Source organism: Salvelinus namaycush, chromosome 5, assembly GCF_016432855.1.
Source record: "Salvelinus namaycush isolate Seneca chromosome 5, SaNama_1.0, whole genome shotgun sequence".
Classification (NCBI taxonomy): domain Eukaryota; kingdom Metazoa; phylum Chordata; class Actinopteri; order Salmoniformes; family Salmonidae; genus Salvelinus; species Salvelinus namaycush.
In genome coordinates, this window is record NC_052311.1 from 40,278,362 (window position 1) to 40,293,383 (window position 15,022).

Sequence of the window (15,022 nt, forward strand, 5' to 3'; positions counted from 1 at the left end):
CCACACTGCCCTTTCCCACCTGGACAAAAGGAACACATATGTGAGAATGCTGTTCATTGACTACAGCTCAACACCATAGTGCCCATGAAGCTCATCACTAAGACCCTGGGACTAAACAACTGGATCCTGGACTTCCTGACGGGCCACCCTCAGGTAGTAAGGGTAGGCAACAGCACGTCTGCCACGCTGATCCTCATCACTGGGGCCCCTCAGGGGTGTGTACTTAGTCCCCTCCTGTACTCCCTGTGTGGCCAAACACGACTCCTACACCATCATTAAGTTATAGCAAGCATCAGCGCAAGGCCCTAAAAATTGCCAGCCTCCAGCCACCCTAGTCAGAGACTGTTCTACCCCCAAGCCATAATTTCTCCTGAACAGCTAATCAAATGGCTACCCGGACTATTTGCATTGACCCCCTGTATATAGCCTCATTACTGTTATTTTTATATAACTCTTCAGTTTATTTAGTAAATACTTTCTTAACACTTGTTTTTCTTAACTGCATTGTTGGTTTATGGCTTGTAAGTAAGCATTTCACTGTAAGGTCTACACCGGTTGTATTCGGTGAATTAGTAATGGCACCGCCTACTCCAGACGACTCGTTTTTTAAATCGTATGAGCAAAAAATATTTCGCTCTATTTGAACACTAAGCCAGACAAAATTAAACATGCCAATTTATGTAATGAATATGAGTTTGGGGGGCTCAAATTATTAAATAGTAAAGCATTAAACCTCTCATTAAAAGCTTTACTCATACATAAATTATATTTAAACCCGAACTGGTTCTCTAGTAGATTATTAAGAAATACTGATTTATAAAAACACATTGCTTTTGGATTTAAAATGTTTTATTAATGATATTTTGAATAGGAATGGTGGACTTATAGGCAGCTTTCGAAAATATATGGGAAAGTTTGCTCAAAGTTAATCAACTGATTGCAGCATTACCGCAGAAATGGAGGAGGCAAGTGGAAGGGGGAGAAGGTAGGAAACGTTTTTGTCTGCCATATATTAAAGATACAAATAGTCTGAAAAAGGTCGGCATAAATAGAAAAATATACCAGTTTCATTTGAGGACAAAAAAATGTTGACAGCTGCGCAAAATAGCTGGGGAGAGATTTTCGAATGTGCATGTGTCTGCTCAAACGGTCAGAAACAGACTCCATGAGGGTGGTATGAGGGCCCAACGTCCACAGGTGGGGGTTGTTCTTACAGCCCAACACCGTGCAGGACGTTTGGCATTTGCCAGAGAACACCAAGATTGGCAAATTCGCCACTGGTGCCCTGTGCTCTTCACAGATGAAAGCAGGTTCACACTGAGCACATGAGACAGACGTGACAGAGTCTGGAGACGCCGTGGAGAATGTTCTGCTGCCTGCAACATCCTCCAGCATGACCGGTTTGGCGGTGGGTCAGTCATGGTGTGGGGTGGCATTTCTTTGTGGGGCCGCACAGCCCTCCATGTGCTTGCCAGAGGTAGCCTGACTGCCATTAGGTACCGAGATGAGATCCTCAGACCCCTTGTGAGACCATATGCTGACACATGCACATTTGTGGCCTGCTGGAGGTCATTTTGCAGGGCTCTGGCAGTGCTCCTCCTTGCACAAAGCGGTCCTGCTGCTGGGTTGTTGCCCTACTACGGCCTCCAACATGGCTCCTGATGTACTGGCCTGTCTCCTGGTAGCGCCTCCATGCTCTGGACACTACACTGACAGACACAGCAAACCTTCTTGCCACAGCTCGCATTGATGTGCCATCCTGGATGAGCTGCACTACCTGAGCCACTTGTGTGGGTTGTAGACTCCGTCTCATGCTACCACTAGAGTGAAAGCACCGCCAGCATTCAAAAGTGACCAAAACATCAGCCAGGAAGCATAGGAACTGAGAAGTGGTCTGTGGTCACCACCTGCAGAACCACTCCTTTATTGGGGGTGTCTTGCTAATTGCCTAAAATGTAAACCTTTTGTCTATTCCACTTGCACAACAGCATGTGAAATGTATTGTCAATCAGTGTTGCTTCCTAAGTGGACAGTTTGATTTCACAGAAGTGTGATTGACTTGGAGTTACATTGTGTTGTTTAAGTGTTCCCTTTATTTTTTTGAGCAGTGTATATAGGGCACCCAAAAATCTCAGCTCTGCATATTTTGCTGTGACGAGACATGTGGCTTCTGGTCTATGGTGATAGGTGGAATGCATGGCACGTCTTTGCCGTTCTGCCGCTCTAGGCGAAACCAAAAAAGTAAGCAAAATGACATTGAAAATGTTTTTTAAAAACACATATTTTCCAGACGTTGAAGTTAGGTTCTGTAGTATCTGGGATCTACATCTGTTTATATTAGTTACTATGCTGTTACTAAGCAGTGATGTATTACGACAGTGTTACGTTACTACACCTAATAGGAAATGCACATGCGCACTAGTGTGCCCGGGAACTGGAGAGCACGAGAGGTTTTGACTAAACGAAAACTAACTGTACTCCCGTCTCCTGCCTAGTCATTTCTCCACAACACAAATATTACAGTGGCGACGAGGTGGTTAAACTTCTTTAACGGACATTGCTTGAAGGGAAGAATGTTGCGTGAGTAATGAAACTCAAAATAATTACGTAATTCGTCAGTTATTTTTTATTTTCTTTCGCCAGTAAAAAAAAGGCTAAGCACTGCTAGCAGGTACAGTGTTCAGGAGCTGCCAAGTAGCAAGACTATTGGAGTCCAGAATAGCGACACTGCCCTCTGGTGGTAAAATAAAAAAAACTGTAATTGAACCCATTGAAATTTGGCGATCTCAGTGGAGAAATATTGTCAAGAAGAAAAAAAAAAGGAAGAAGGAACGTAACACGGTGTGTACATTATTACAAATGAGTGCAGTGAACGAAGAAATTGCAGAAACTTCTGAAGTGAAGAATTAGATGAAAATTAAGGAATACAAGGAATAAGGAAACTGAACAATTAACTGTGAAAATGGCAACCATTGGTCGAGTACCAGAGTTTGAGGCTACAAAAGAGGATTTTGATTCCTATTTGGAGCGTTTTGAGCGTTGGCTGGCTGCAAATGAAATCAAAGATGAAAAGAAAGCAGACGTATTTCTCAGTGTTTTGGGTCCAACTGAGTATGGATTGCTGAAAGGTCTCATTGAACCAATAAAAGCAGTGGAGTTGAACTATGCAGAACTGACTGAAACTCTTTCAAAGCATTTCAAGCCTAAGCCAATTCTCATTGCAGAACGTTTCAGATTTTACCAACGTCACCAGAGTCAAGGGGAAACCGTGGCTGACTACATCCTTGCTTTGAAAAGGCTGGCAAGTACATGTGAGTTTGCACAATTTCTTGATGATGCTCTTCGAGACAAGTTTGTATGTGGTCTCACAGGTGAAGCATATCACAGAAGGCTTCTGTCAGAGAAGGACCTGACCTTTCGGAAAGCCTGTGATATCGCACTTGGACTCGAGCTTGCCCACAGGGATACTATTGAGCTATCGGGATATGCAGAACGTCAGAAAGGTGTTCACAAGGTCAGTGATGCACGTGGTGAAAAAGGCTCACAAAAGTCACACTTTTCTCAGTCCCGTCCTCAAGGTTACACAAGAACAAAGCAGCCCACATCTCAAAGGTCTAAGCCAAGTTGCTACAGATGTGGGGGAGATAATCATCAGCACAGTGAATGTCGATTCCAAAATGTAAAGTGCCACAATTGTGGAAAGGTTGGACATTTACAGAAAGTGTGTAAAGCCTCAAAACGCACAGCAAGAGCGCACAAAGTGTCAGACGCAGCACAAGAAGAGGAAGGTACTACTGAAACAGTATTGGAACTGTCCACAGTGTACACAGCTCAACAACAAAAAGATGGAATCTATCTCAACATGGAGTTAGCGGGAAAACCGGTAAAAATGCAGCTGGACACCGGAGCGTCTGTATCTCTGGTTCCAGAGAGACTCTACAGAGAAAAACTGAAAGAGTGCCCCCTTCAGCCAGCGTCCATCCGCCTTTCTTCATACACTGGTGACACTATTCCTGTGTTAGGGCAGATCCAGGTACCAGTCCGGTATGAGGGGAAGGAGTGGACGCTACCGCTTGTCATTGTTAAAGGAGAAAAATCAGCCTTGCTAGGCAGAAACTGGCTACAAAAGATCAAGTTGAACTGGGGAGAAATCTTCAGTCTGAGAAAGGACAAACCAGTGAGTCAGGCTACACTCACTAACATGCTGGAGAAGCACAAAGAACTTTTCAAAGATGGCTACGGCGAAATACAAGACTTCACAGCAAAAGTCAGAGTGCAAGAAGAAACCAAGCCTATCTTTCACAAACCACGTCCAGTTCCCTATGCTCTTAAGGAAGCAGTAGAGAAGGAACTGGACCGCCTACAGAAGAATAACATAATCACGAAAGTAGCGAGGAGCGACTGGGCCGCTCCGATTGTTGTAGTCCCAAAGAAAGACAAGACCGTCAGAATGTGCGGTGACTACAAGGTCACAGTAAATCGTTGCATACTACCAGAGGAATATCCACTACCAAACGCTGAAGATCTGTTTGCCACTCTAGCTGGTGGGAAGGTTTTCAGTAAGCTGGACCTGGCATTCGCTTATTAGCAACTGAAGCTGGATCCGGAGTCAGAACAGTATCTGACCATCAATACACACAAGGGGCTATTCAGATTCAATCGCTTGGCCTATGGAATCTCGACAGCTCCAGCGATATTCCAACACACAATGGATCAGATCTTGGACGGTATAGACAACGTTGTGTGCTTCATGGACGACATCCTCGTGTCAGCACCAACCATTGGAGAGCACCTTGTAGTGCTGGACAAAGTGATGTCAAGACTGGAGAAATACGGAGTGAGAATGAAACGCAGCAAGTGTGAGTTCCTCCAGGACTCAGTGGAGTATCTCGGATACAAGATTGATGCACAAGGCCTGCACCCAACCAACAGCAAGGTGGAAGCAATCGTAAACGCACCAGCACCCACAAATATCTCAGAGCTGAGGTCATTTTTGGGGCTCCTGAACTATTACGGAAAGTTTGTGGCAAACTTGTCCACATTGTTGCATCCGCTTCACCAACTGCTGCAGGCCGATACAAAGTGGAATTGGTCCCCACAATGCGAAGAAGCATTCAAGACTTGCAAACAGCGTCTGCTAAAGAGCAAGTGGCTTGCCCACTACAACACAGAGATGAAGCTGAGACTCGCGTGTGATGCATCTCCATACGGAGTAGGAGCCGTCATCTCACATGTTCTATCGTCAGGTGAAGAACACCCTATTGCATTTGCATCACGGACTCTGTCACCAAGTGAGAAAAATTATGCTCAAATTGAGAAGGAAGCCCTGAGCATAATATTCGGAGTGAAGAAGTTTCACAAATACCTGTACGGAAGGAAGTTCCAACTGCTGACAGATCACAAGCCTCTGTTGGCCATCCTTGGACCAAAATCAGCTATACCAACCCTTGCTGCACTTCGAATGCAACGTTGGGCTCTGATATTGTTAGCCTACGACTACGAGATTGAGTACAGACGATCCAGTGATCACGCAAATGCAGATGCACTATCAAGACTACCATGCAATAGTGACTCAGACAGTGAAGATGATAGAGCAGTCTTCCAGATCTCTCTCATTGACGAACTGCCCATATCTGCTTCAGACATAGCAGAGGAAACAAGGAAAGATCCAGTGCTTTCCAAAGTCTTGGACTTAACATTAGGAGGTTGGCCAAACTTCGTAAATGACGATAACCTTCGTCCATTCATCGACAAGAAAGACCAGTTGTCCACTGATCAAGGATGTGTTCTGTGGGGATCAAGGGTGGTGGTACCTCACAAATTCCAGAGGAGACTGCTATCTGACCTGCATGAGGGACATCCAGGGATCACTCGAATGAAAGCACTCGCTCGCAGTTATCTGTGGTGGCCTGGACTGGATCAGGACATTCAACAGCATGTAGGCCACTGCTCACCTTGTGAAGCTGTTCGCAACAAGCCTGCTGCTGCACCTCTTCATCCATGGTCCTGGGCTGCTACACCTTGGGAACGCATCCATGTGGATTACGCCGAGATTGACAAGCAACATTTCCTTGTTGTCGTCGATATCCATTCCAAGTGGATGGAAGTGTTCCCTACTCAACTGACCACAGCTGAGAAGACCATCAATCTTCTCAGACACCTGTTCGCATCCTTTGGACTAGTCAAGGAGCTCGTATCGGACAATGGCCCTCCTTTCACGTCAAACGATTTTGAAATGTTTCTCAAGAACAATGGAGTAAGGCACATCCTGTCACCACCTTACCATCCGGCATCAAACGGAGCAGCGGAGAGAGCCGTGCAAACCTTTAAGAAGGCCTGGACTAGACTCGAGGTTCAGTCTGTGCCCACCCACCAAAGGCTTCCCCGGTTCCTGTTTACTTATCGTAACACACCACACACAGTAACGGAATGTACACCAGCTGAACTGTTTCTGAGACGCCAACCACGTACCCGCCTGACATTGTTGAAACCAGACTTGTCAAGCACTGTGGCAAAGCACCAGCAGAAGAAAGCTCATGACAGACACTCAAAGACTGTCAGAGAATTCAAAGAGGGAGAGAGGGTGATGGTACGTGATTTTAGACACCCCAAGAGCCTGTGGAACTCAGGTGTGATCTTGCAACGCAAAGGACCTTTGACTTACCAAGTCCAAATTGGTCATCGCCAGGTCAACGTTCATGTGGATCATCTGCTACGGTCCAACGCCCCAGCAGAGACACGCCGAGAGAACAATAACGACCCCCAGGACTATTCTCCTGACTGTGGACGTACGGGAGAGACAGAGCCTGACCTTCCACCCGAACCTGGCCCACCACCGGAAGCCCAGGAGGAGCGGAGATATCCTATTCGACAGCGAAGGGCACCTCAAAAGCTTGACCTGTGAGTTGAGCTGGTTAAGGTAACAGACAGTAAAACAAACAAACACTTTAATATGTCCTAGATAAAAGGAAAGAAAAAGGACATTACCTGGGTTAGTTATTAGGACACAAACTCCATCTTCGGGGCAGAATAATCCCCTGGATTTGTGCTGGGCTCTGAAAAGTCTGCTTCAACCCAGTAGTTGAAAATGTTAAGAATGCATTGTTCAGATATTGCATTAGTAGTTCCCTAACATATTTACCTTGTTCTCTGGGAGTTAAACACTATGGGAGAGGAGTGTAGTATCTGGGATCTACATCTGTTTATATTAGTTACTATGCTGTTACTAAGCAGTGATGTATTACGACAGTGTTACGTTACTACACCTAATAGGAAATGCACATGCGCACTAGTGTGCCCGGGAACTGTAGAGCACGAGAGGTTTTGACTAAACGAAAACTAACTGTACTCCCGTCTCCTGCCTAGTCATTTCTCCACAACACAAATATTACAGGTTCAATTTAAATTCTGAATTAAATGTGAAAATATATTTTCCATATGTTTAAAATGTTCTGGATGTTGAACAATACATATTTTCCCCAACGATGAAATCAGGTTAATTTTCAGTTCTGAATGAAAGTTTAAAATAGGCTACTTATTTTCCGTATGTTGAAAATATGTATTTTCTAGATCTATTTTATGGATGTTGAAATCAGGCACATTTTGGGTTCTGAATGAAAGTTGAAAATAAGTAATTTATAGACGTCTATGTTTGGGCCAAATCAAGGCTGGTCCAGACCGGACCAAAGACCAATGTCTGTCGATGTGGAAATTAAGTCCGGACTCACCAAAAAAAGACGGTGAGGTGTAACCGACAGCGTTGCCTGAAATGTAATTTTATGAATGCCCATCTATGTGGTAAGTCTACAGGATAAAAAAAGATGTCGAAAAGACGTCTGCTCTTGCTTATTGGGGTATCCTACCATGTTGGCCAGCAATGGAATTTTATGAATGCCCATCGTTCGTTAAATGGGCTGATGCATTGGCTTTATTAGTCCTGACTCATGTGACTAATCAATTTGGCTATTTAAGCTCTGAAAATCAACTACCCAACTTTCAAGCAGTTATCGTGAGCCTATTTGCAATGTCTTTACACAGCGGGAAATGCAGAAGTATTTTCTTTTTCGATATGATCAGCTTATCAAAAAATGATGGATACAAACTTGAAATCACTGATACTTACAATGGGGTGAAACTCCTGGACAATAGTTGTGATTGTCCATTCCATATTGTCCATTTTTCTTTGACCTGCCCTGTTTTTAGGACATGTTTTGTTGATGTGATAGTACATGTTTAATTTTATTGAGCGCCATTTAGGTTAGGCTATTTGATCAGAGAAACCTGCATAATGTAAAAAGTGTCCGTTTTATTGCATTGTCATACATTTTATATCCAGCCTGTAGACTACAGAAAAGGCCACATACTCTTTCTACCATATCCTATATCTGCTACATGATTTATGTTAGATAATTTTTTTGACGCAACGTTGGTGGAGTGCCGCAGCATGCGTCTCTCCAACAGCACCCTGGTGAGGCGCGCTGGGAATGGACAAGCAAAATATTTTGCGCCCCTGCCTTTGATAAAGTGGGCACTGCTTGTCACAGAGGCATCAACGCTCACCTAAAAAGCCAATATGCCACTGGTTAAGAAAAATTGTCATTGTTTTTGGGCAGAATTATGTGAGGTTTTATGTGTTGTTGGAGGTGCGTCTTGGTCAGTTTACCTCAAATTCCGCCCTTGTCAATCTGCCGTAGACGGCGGCCTAAACCTGCCGAATGAGCGGGCTGGCCATGGTGGGTTGGGCTGAGAGTAGCTGAGGGGTGGGATTAAGGAGATCGGTAATGATATTACTGAAAACACTACATATATTGCAGAGTTGCAAAGAAAAAGCCATATCTCAGACTGGCCAATAAAAAGAAAATATTAAGATGGGCAAAACAACACAGACACTGGACAGAGGAATTCTGCCTAGGCCAGCATCCCAGAGTCACCTCTTCACTGTTGAGACTGGTGTTTTGTGGGTACTATTTAATCAAGACAGTTGAGGACTTGTGAGGCGTCTGTTTCTCAAACTAGACACTCTAATGTACTTGTCCTCTTGCTCAGTTGTGCACCAGGGCCTCCCAATCCTCTTTATATTCTGGTTAAAGCCAGTTTGCGCTGTTCTGTGAAGGGAGTAGTACACAGCATTGTACAAGCTCTTCAGTTTCTTGGCAATTTCTTGCCTTCATTTCTCAGAATAAGAATAGACTGACAAGTTTCAGAAGAAAGTTCTTTATTTCTGGCCATTTTGAGCCTGTAATCGAACCGACAAATGCTGATGCTCCAGATACTCAACTAGTCTTGGAACACAGGAGTGATGGTTGCTGAGAATGGGCCTCTGTACGCCTATGTAGGTATTCCATTAAATATCAGCCGTTTCCAGCTACAATAGTAATTTACAACATTAACAATGTCTACACTACTTCTGCTCAATTTGATGTTATTTTAATGGACCAAAAAAAAGGTAATTTTCTTTCAAAAACATGGACATTTCTAAGTGACCCCCAAACTTTTGAACAGTAGTGTGTATATAGTGGGGGGGGGGGCAAAATAAATAAAAATAAATAGCAATGGTGGTTGGCTGGAAAGGAACTAAGATGAATGATGACAAAAACAATGAATTCCTGAAATGGATAGCCTAGCCTCTACTTCTGATACCTTATTGGCTTATTTAAAAGCAAACAATGCCTTGGGAAGATTGATTGCAGACGTAATACGTGATAGGCCTATATATTTTAAACTCATCTCCATAGTCAATCCGGGGTTAAAATGTATCTACTGGGTAATGGTTTTAATGCATTTTCCTTGTTGGACCCTGTACACAGACTGTCTTTGTATTGAGAGTGAGGGATGAAGAAACATGGTTAACATCCACACACTGCATAAAATTTGGACACAAAATCTCTGTATGATCACAGACCTGTGAAACACAAAAACAGTTTACACAAGAGCCACTTTAACATTCAAACACATATCACTAGTGACTGAGGGAGGTCTGGGCATTGTTATGGTAAGAGGATATGTACAGTAGCTCAGGGCTATGCAAAGGTAGTAGTTAGTCGTGCACAGAGACTTAGTGTATTTCTGTTTTGTGCTTGTTAGCTCATACTACCTCTCGGGTGGTCTTCTATGTGCATGGTGAGGTAATGGCCAGGTATTTTTTACTCACACATTCACCAACTGTGCAGTTACTTTACCATCCAAATTATATGTCTACTATACCTGACCACTTTCACTGTAAAATAATATTCCACATTTGATATTTACTCATCCATACTGACACCAGAAACAGATCAGTGTTTAGTTAGCAGGAAAGGAAACGATGCTTGAAAATAAGATACTTTGATGCCACACCCCTAAAACACTGCAGATTAAAGCAGAGTTTGAGCTCATTTCCATACCATACTGCCTGTAGAGTGCCCTCCTGGTAAGAACCTTGGGTACTGTGTACCTTCCTTAGCATTTGTCAGGAAACACAGCACTTATCTTTCCCCTTTTGCAGCTGTTTGCACTCACAACGCTGGAATGCTTTGAATGAGTGCCATTCCTGTACTTGGTGTAGTTGAACCAAAGAGCTAGTTCACTAACCATTGGCTAGACGTCAAAATATTAATTTTGGATGGTTCGGAGCTATGCAATCATTTGACTATCGCGCCAGGGATTTCTACCCAAATCCTTGCAGGGATTAAATTGGACAGGAACATTCCTTCACGTCTAGATTCCCAAATAGAGTGGCAGATGAATTAACTTTAATTGGAAAGTATTTCAAAATCAATTAATCTTCAAGGTCATTCTGCCACCTTCGAAAGTCCCAGTTAGCCTTTTCTCACCTCCTTAAGAGTAAAATTTGGACACTCAATGGCGTCTGCCTGTAATGTCTCATCTGCACGAGCTGACAGAGAGCTTGTTAATGTATAGAGGTGACATGTAAAGTCTTGCCTGTGTGGTATGGTTGGTGCTGACTGTAGCATGATGACCTCTGTCTGCATGTGTTTGAATCTGCAATGAGTGTGCACTTCTCCATTTCATGACCCTGAATCTCTGCTGCCCAAAATACCTCCACATTCCTCAGTCTCTGGAGTTTAAAGGACCTCAATCGAGAAAGGAAAACAGCAACGCAATACATTTTATTCAGCTGTACATCATAAATGTTGATAATGTCCACCTAACAAGTGCAATACGAGTGAGATAAATTAGCAAGTGCTTTAATAATCACATTATATTAAAAAGGAATAAAGACATCTAAACAAGCATAGCAACACTGTGCAGTGTAAGGAAAGTGGAAACAAAAATGTGATTAAAATATAACCAGCAGAAAGGATATAGATGTGTGTATATAGCCTAGTTACTACCAGTCAAAATAAGTCTGTTAGAGTTTTACGTACCGTCCTTTTTTGCTCAAGGGAACATTTTATATTACAGAGAGCCCGCTCACAAACCCCATCTGAGTCATGATTCTCAATCCATGGAATGTTGAACTGCTTGAAAAGGAGTAAAAACAAATAATCACACACTGCGTTGCAGGGGCCAAGGGCATGCGTGGTGGCAGATTGTGGGTCGTCATGACTGGTGTAGAAGTCTGGACAGTACCGTGGAGTGGGTTGCAGGCAGGCTGGAACACTCCGGAACTAAAGAGTTGCTCCTGTATATCTTGCTCATAACAAGTCATAATGCCTCAGTCACTGTGGGGCCCTGGCTTACATAGCAGTCCTCTTAAATGTCTGACTTGAGGCTGAGGTTGGCCAACCTGGGGTCCGAGTTGATCTCATACCTGTAATGGTAGCCCTCCATGTGGTCCCTGCATGCGTCCCGAATATTGTATATCCACCGCTTGATCCCCTTCCTGTTGAGGTAGAGGACCAGCAGAAAGATCACTCCGATCAAGGCCAGCACCATGCCCAAAAAGACATATGAGGTCTCCAGCACACCTTTCATTTCACCTGAAAAGGTACACTCCAACTCTTTTATCTGGAGCAACGGTAACTGGCGCAGAACCTCAGGGTCAGAACAGGTCATATTCTGCTTGTCTGTGACCTGCTCAGAGCTTTTCAGCCAGGCCACAAGGTCCTCGATATTGCAGTCACAGAGCCAAGGGTTTCCTGCCAGATGCACCTGAAGCCCAGGCTGGAGGCTGAAGTCCATCAGTGTAGTGTTGGGTAGTTCCCTCAGGGCATTGTCCCTCAAGTCTAACTCACGTAGCCGAGGAACACTCAGTGTCCCATTCTGGATGAAAATGAGGGAGTTGTTTTGTAGGTTGAGGATGGTGAGGTTGGAGAGGCGGGAGAACATGTCCTCAGGGAGGATCACCAGGTCATTGTTGGACAGGTCTAAGCGGGTAAGTTGAAGGGCTCCGCCACTCCGTAGCAGACTGAAGAGCTCATCCATGGAAGTATGGTTGTAAAAAGCCCTGCTGAGGTTAAGGTCCAGCAGTTTGTTGTCATCGGGGAAGGCTTGAGCACTAAAATGCAGAATCCTGTTGTTACTCAAGTCTAGCAGCCTGAGATTTGGCAAGTTGTTGAATACATTGTGGTCCACCAGCTCCACCTGGTTTCCTGTGAGATACAAGTCTGTTAACTGCTCAAGGGGCACAGGGAAAGACACAGCTGTGAGATGGGAAATGTTGTTCCCAGTAATGAACAGGGTTTTAGTGTTTGCTGGCAATGGCTGTGGAACCGCGAATAAGCCCTGGTTCAAACATTTGACCGTGGATGTGAAACAGACGCATTTGTCAGGACAGGCTGAATTTGAAACAAGGACAGCAAATAAAAAACACAAACGATGCAGAGTCGTATTCTCTCGGGTTTCTTCAAGTTTACAACATAACAATGAGCTCACAAAACGCATTTTCTCACCCTTGGTTCCAATGAATCTGATAGATGAAACGAAGCACAACGCGTAGACCGTGTAACGTTACAAATGTTTTTTTTTTTTCTACCTTCAAGTTCTTGTCCTCCACATGCAAAATGCTACTTTTCAACCTTTTTCCTGAAGGAAATAGCTTCACTTCCGATTTAAAATGGGTGGCAACGATTACATTCATTAGCTAAACAGCATCCTCGCATACATTTACGAAGAGAAAAGTTTTTGTTGCCAACCAGTCTCTCACCATGCTCCTCGTGTTAGTGGGGCTTTCAAATCCGGTTGACGTTCGTTTTATCGCACAGTTCTCACTAAAATGTATTCGCACACGCTCGAGTCAGTCGTTGACGTGAAGTGCGTAAATAGCCATTAGATTTCGAGGACAGAAAACACGATATAATGTTCGAACAAAAGTATCTGAGCACACTTGGTCCAACGATGCTTCCCTCGAATCAAAAGAATAGACCCTTCTCCAAGCGGGTTATGCGAAAAATTAGTCTGCGACGGCCAAACCACTGCAAGGCTTAGGCTATACCATGTTCCATTACAATGGGTGAGCAATGAAACTTTTGTAACTTAATGTTGTCATTCAACAAATTAAATATTTGTTATATATCCTTATTATTGCTCACATTTCTTGTTTCCTTTATTTTTTTAAATGTACATACAATCACAATATGTGCAGTCTCTATTGGGCATTTCCCTAATGGTCAAGAAAATGCTATGGGTGTGCACCAAATAAACCACTGCTTCATAGCAGAAGTAGCCTAGTTTGATCTAATGAAAGGTTTTCGATCCAAAATCAAACACATCAACTATACTAAATTATTGGAAACTGTAAACAAGTATAGCATATTATTTAATATCATTAGTCAGATACATTGTAGATATCAGGGCCACTCAGCCAATGTGCTGGAGAACTAAGGGAATGCAGTTTTAAACCTCAGAACACAAGAACCCATTAGTCTCAGACTTTATGATTCAATTGAAAGATTATTGTCAAGTGAAAATCCATCACTTTGGTTGTGTACTGCACTTCCTCACTTAATGTAGGCTATTATGTGCTTTTAGAGGGGAATGACAATCAAAAGATAGAGCATAATGTGGGTGGTTTAATGTACTATAGGCTACTGGCCTGCGCTTTTTTAGAATAGCCAGCTGTAAAATGTGAGCATAGCCAGCCGTGGGAAGTAGGGGTTCTGAGGGTGCTGCAGATAAATAAAAATATAATAATAAATAAAATATGTTTTTTTTTGTCCAACAAAATTAGTGAACTAGATCCCCCTCACCCGACAGCACCCCCAACCCAGAACATCTTCCCGCGGCCATACATGTGTCATTTTAGACAGTAATCATTAATTTATATGAGTTAACAGCCAATATATAATCCTAATTGATTGATGAGGAGCACAAAGTCCCCAGGGTCCAGGGCATAACACTGATGAAGTTCTGGGGTGGAGAGAAACCAAGCACTGCTGTTAGTGTGTGTGTGTGTGTGTGTGTGTGTGATTGAGAGAGAAATAGTACATAGGTTTACAGTAAAATGCATGCTCTTATACATGTAGTTACATTTACGTCATTTAGCAGACACTCGTATCCAGAGCGACTTACTGGAGCAATATGGGTTAAGTGCCTTGCTCAAGGCACATCAACAGATTTATCACCTAGGGATTATCACCTAGGGATCATTTACATTTAAGTCATTTAGCAGACGCTCTTATCCAGAGCGACTTACAAATTGGAAAGTTCATACATATTCATCCTGGTCCCCCCGTGGGAATTGAACCCTGGTCCCCCCCGTGGGAATTGAACCCACAACCCTGGCGTTGCAAGCGCCATGCTCTACCAACTGAGCCACACGGGACCACGGGATCACTCAGGGATTCAAACCAGTGACCTTTTGGTTACTGGCCCAACGCTCTTAACCGTTAGGCTACCTGCACTGTAATTACTCTAGTGATGTTAATTGATAAAAACCTACTAACATAACTTTTAGTGATCCATTGTAATGTTTTTGTAATTACATAAGAGAAACTTATCCTCTTGTAAAATAGCTAAACTGCTGCTCACCAGATCTTCCGGTACCAAGAGTTAAGAACTTCATCTGGTCCAAATGAAGGAGAGCAGCATAAAAATAGTTTATTTCCAAAATGGTATATCCACCAATTTTTCACGTTTTTTT

The 15,022-nt window shown here is 43.4% G+C and overlaps 1 protein-coding gene across 1 annotated transcript; it reads right to left on the reverse strand.

Moving 5' to 3' along the window:
• Nucleotides 1-9,473: 9,473 nt before the first annotated feature.
• On the reverse strand, nucleotides 9,474-13,312 carry LOC120048267 (trophoblast glycoprotein-like). Its single transcript, XM_038994110.1, has one exon. It carries the CDS (start codon nucleotides 12,823-12,825, stop codon nucleotides 11,695-11,697), a length of 1,131 nt encoding a protein of 376 aa, XP_038850038.1. The 5' UTR covers nucleotides 12,826-13,312; the 3' UTR covers nucleotides 9,474-11,694.
• Between the last annotated feature and the right edge of the window lie 1,710 nt (nucleotides 13,313-15,022).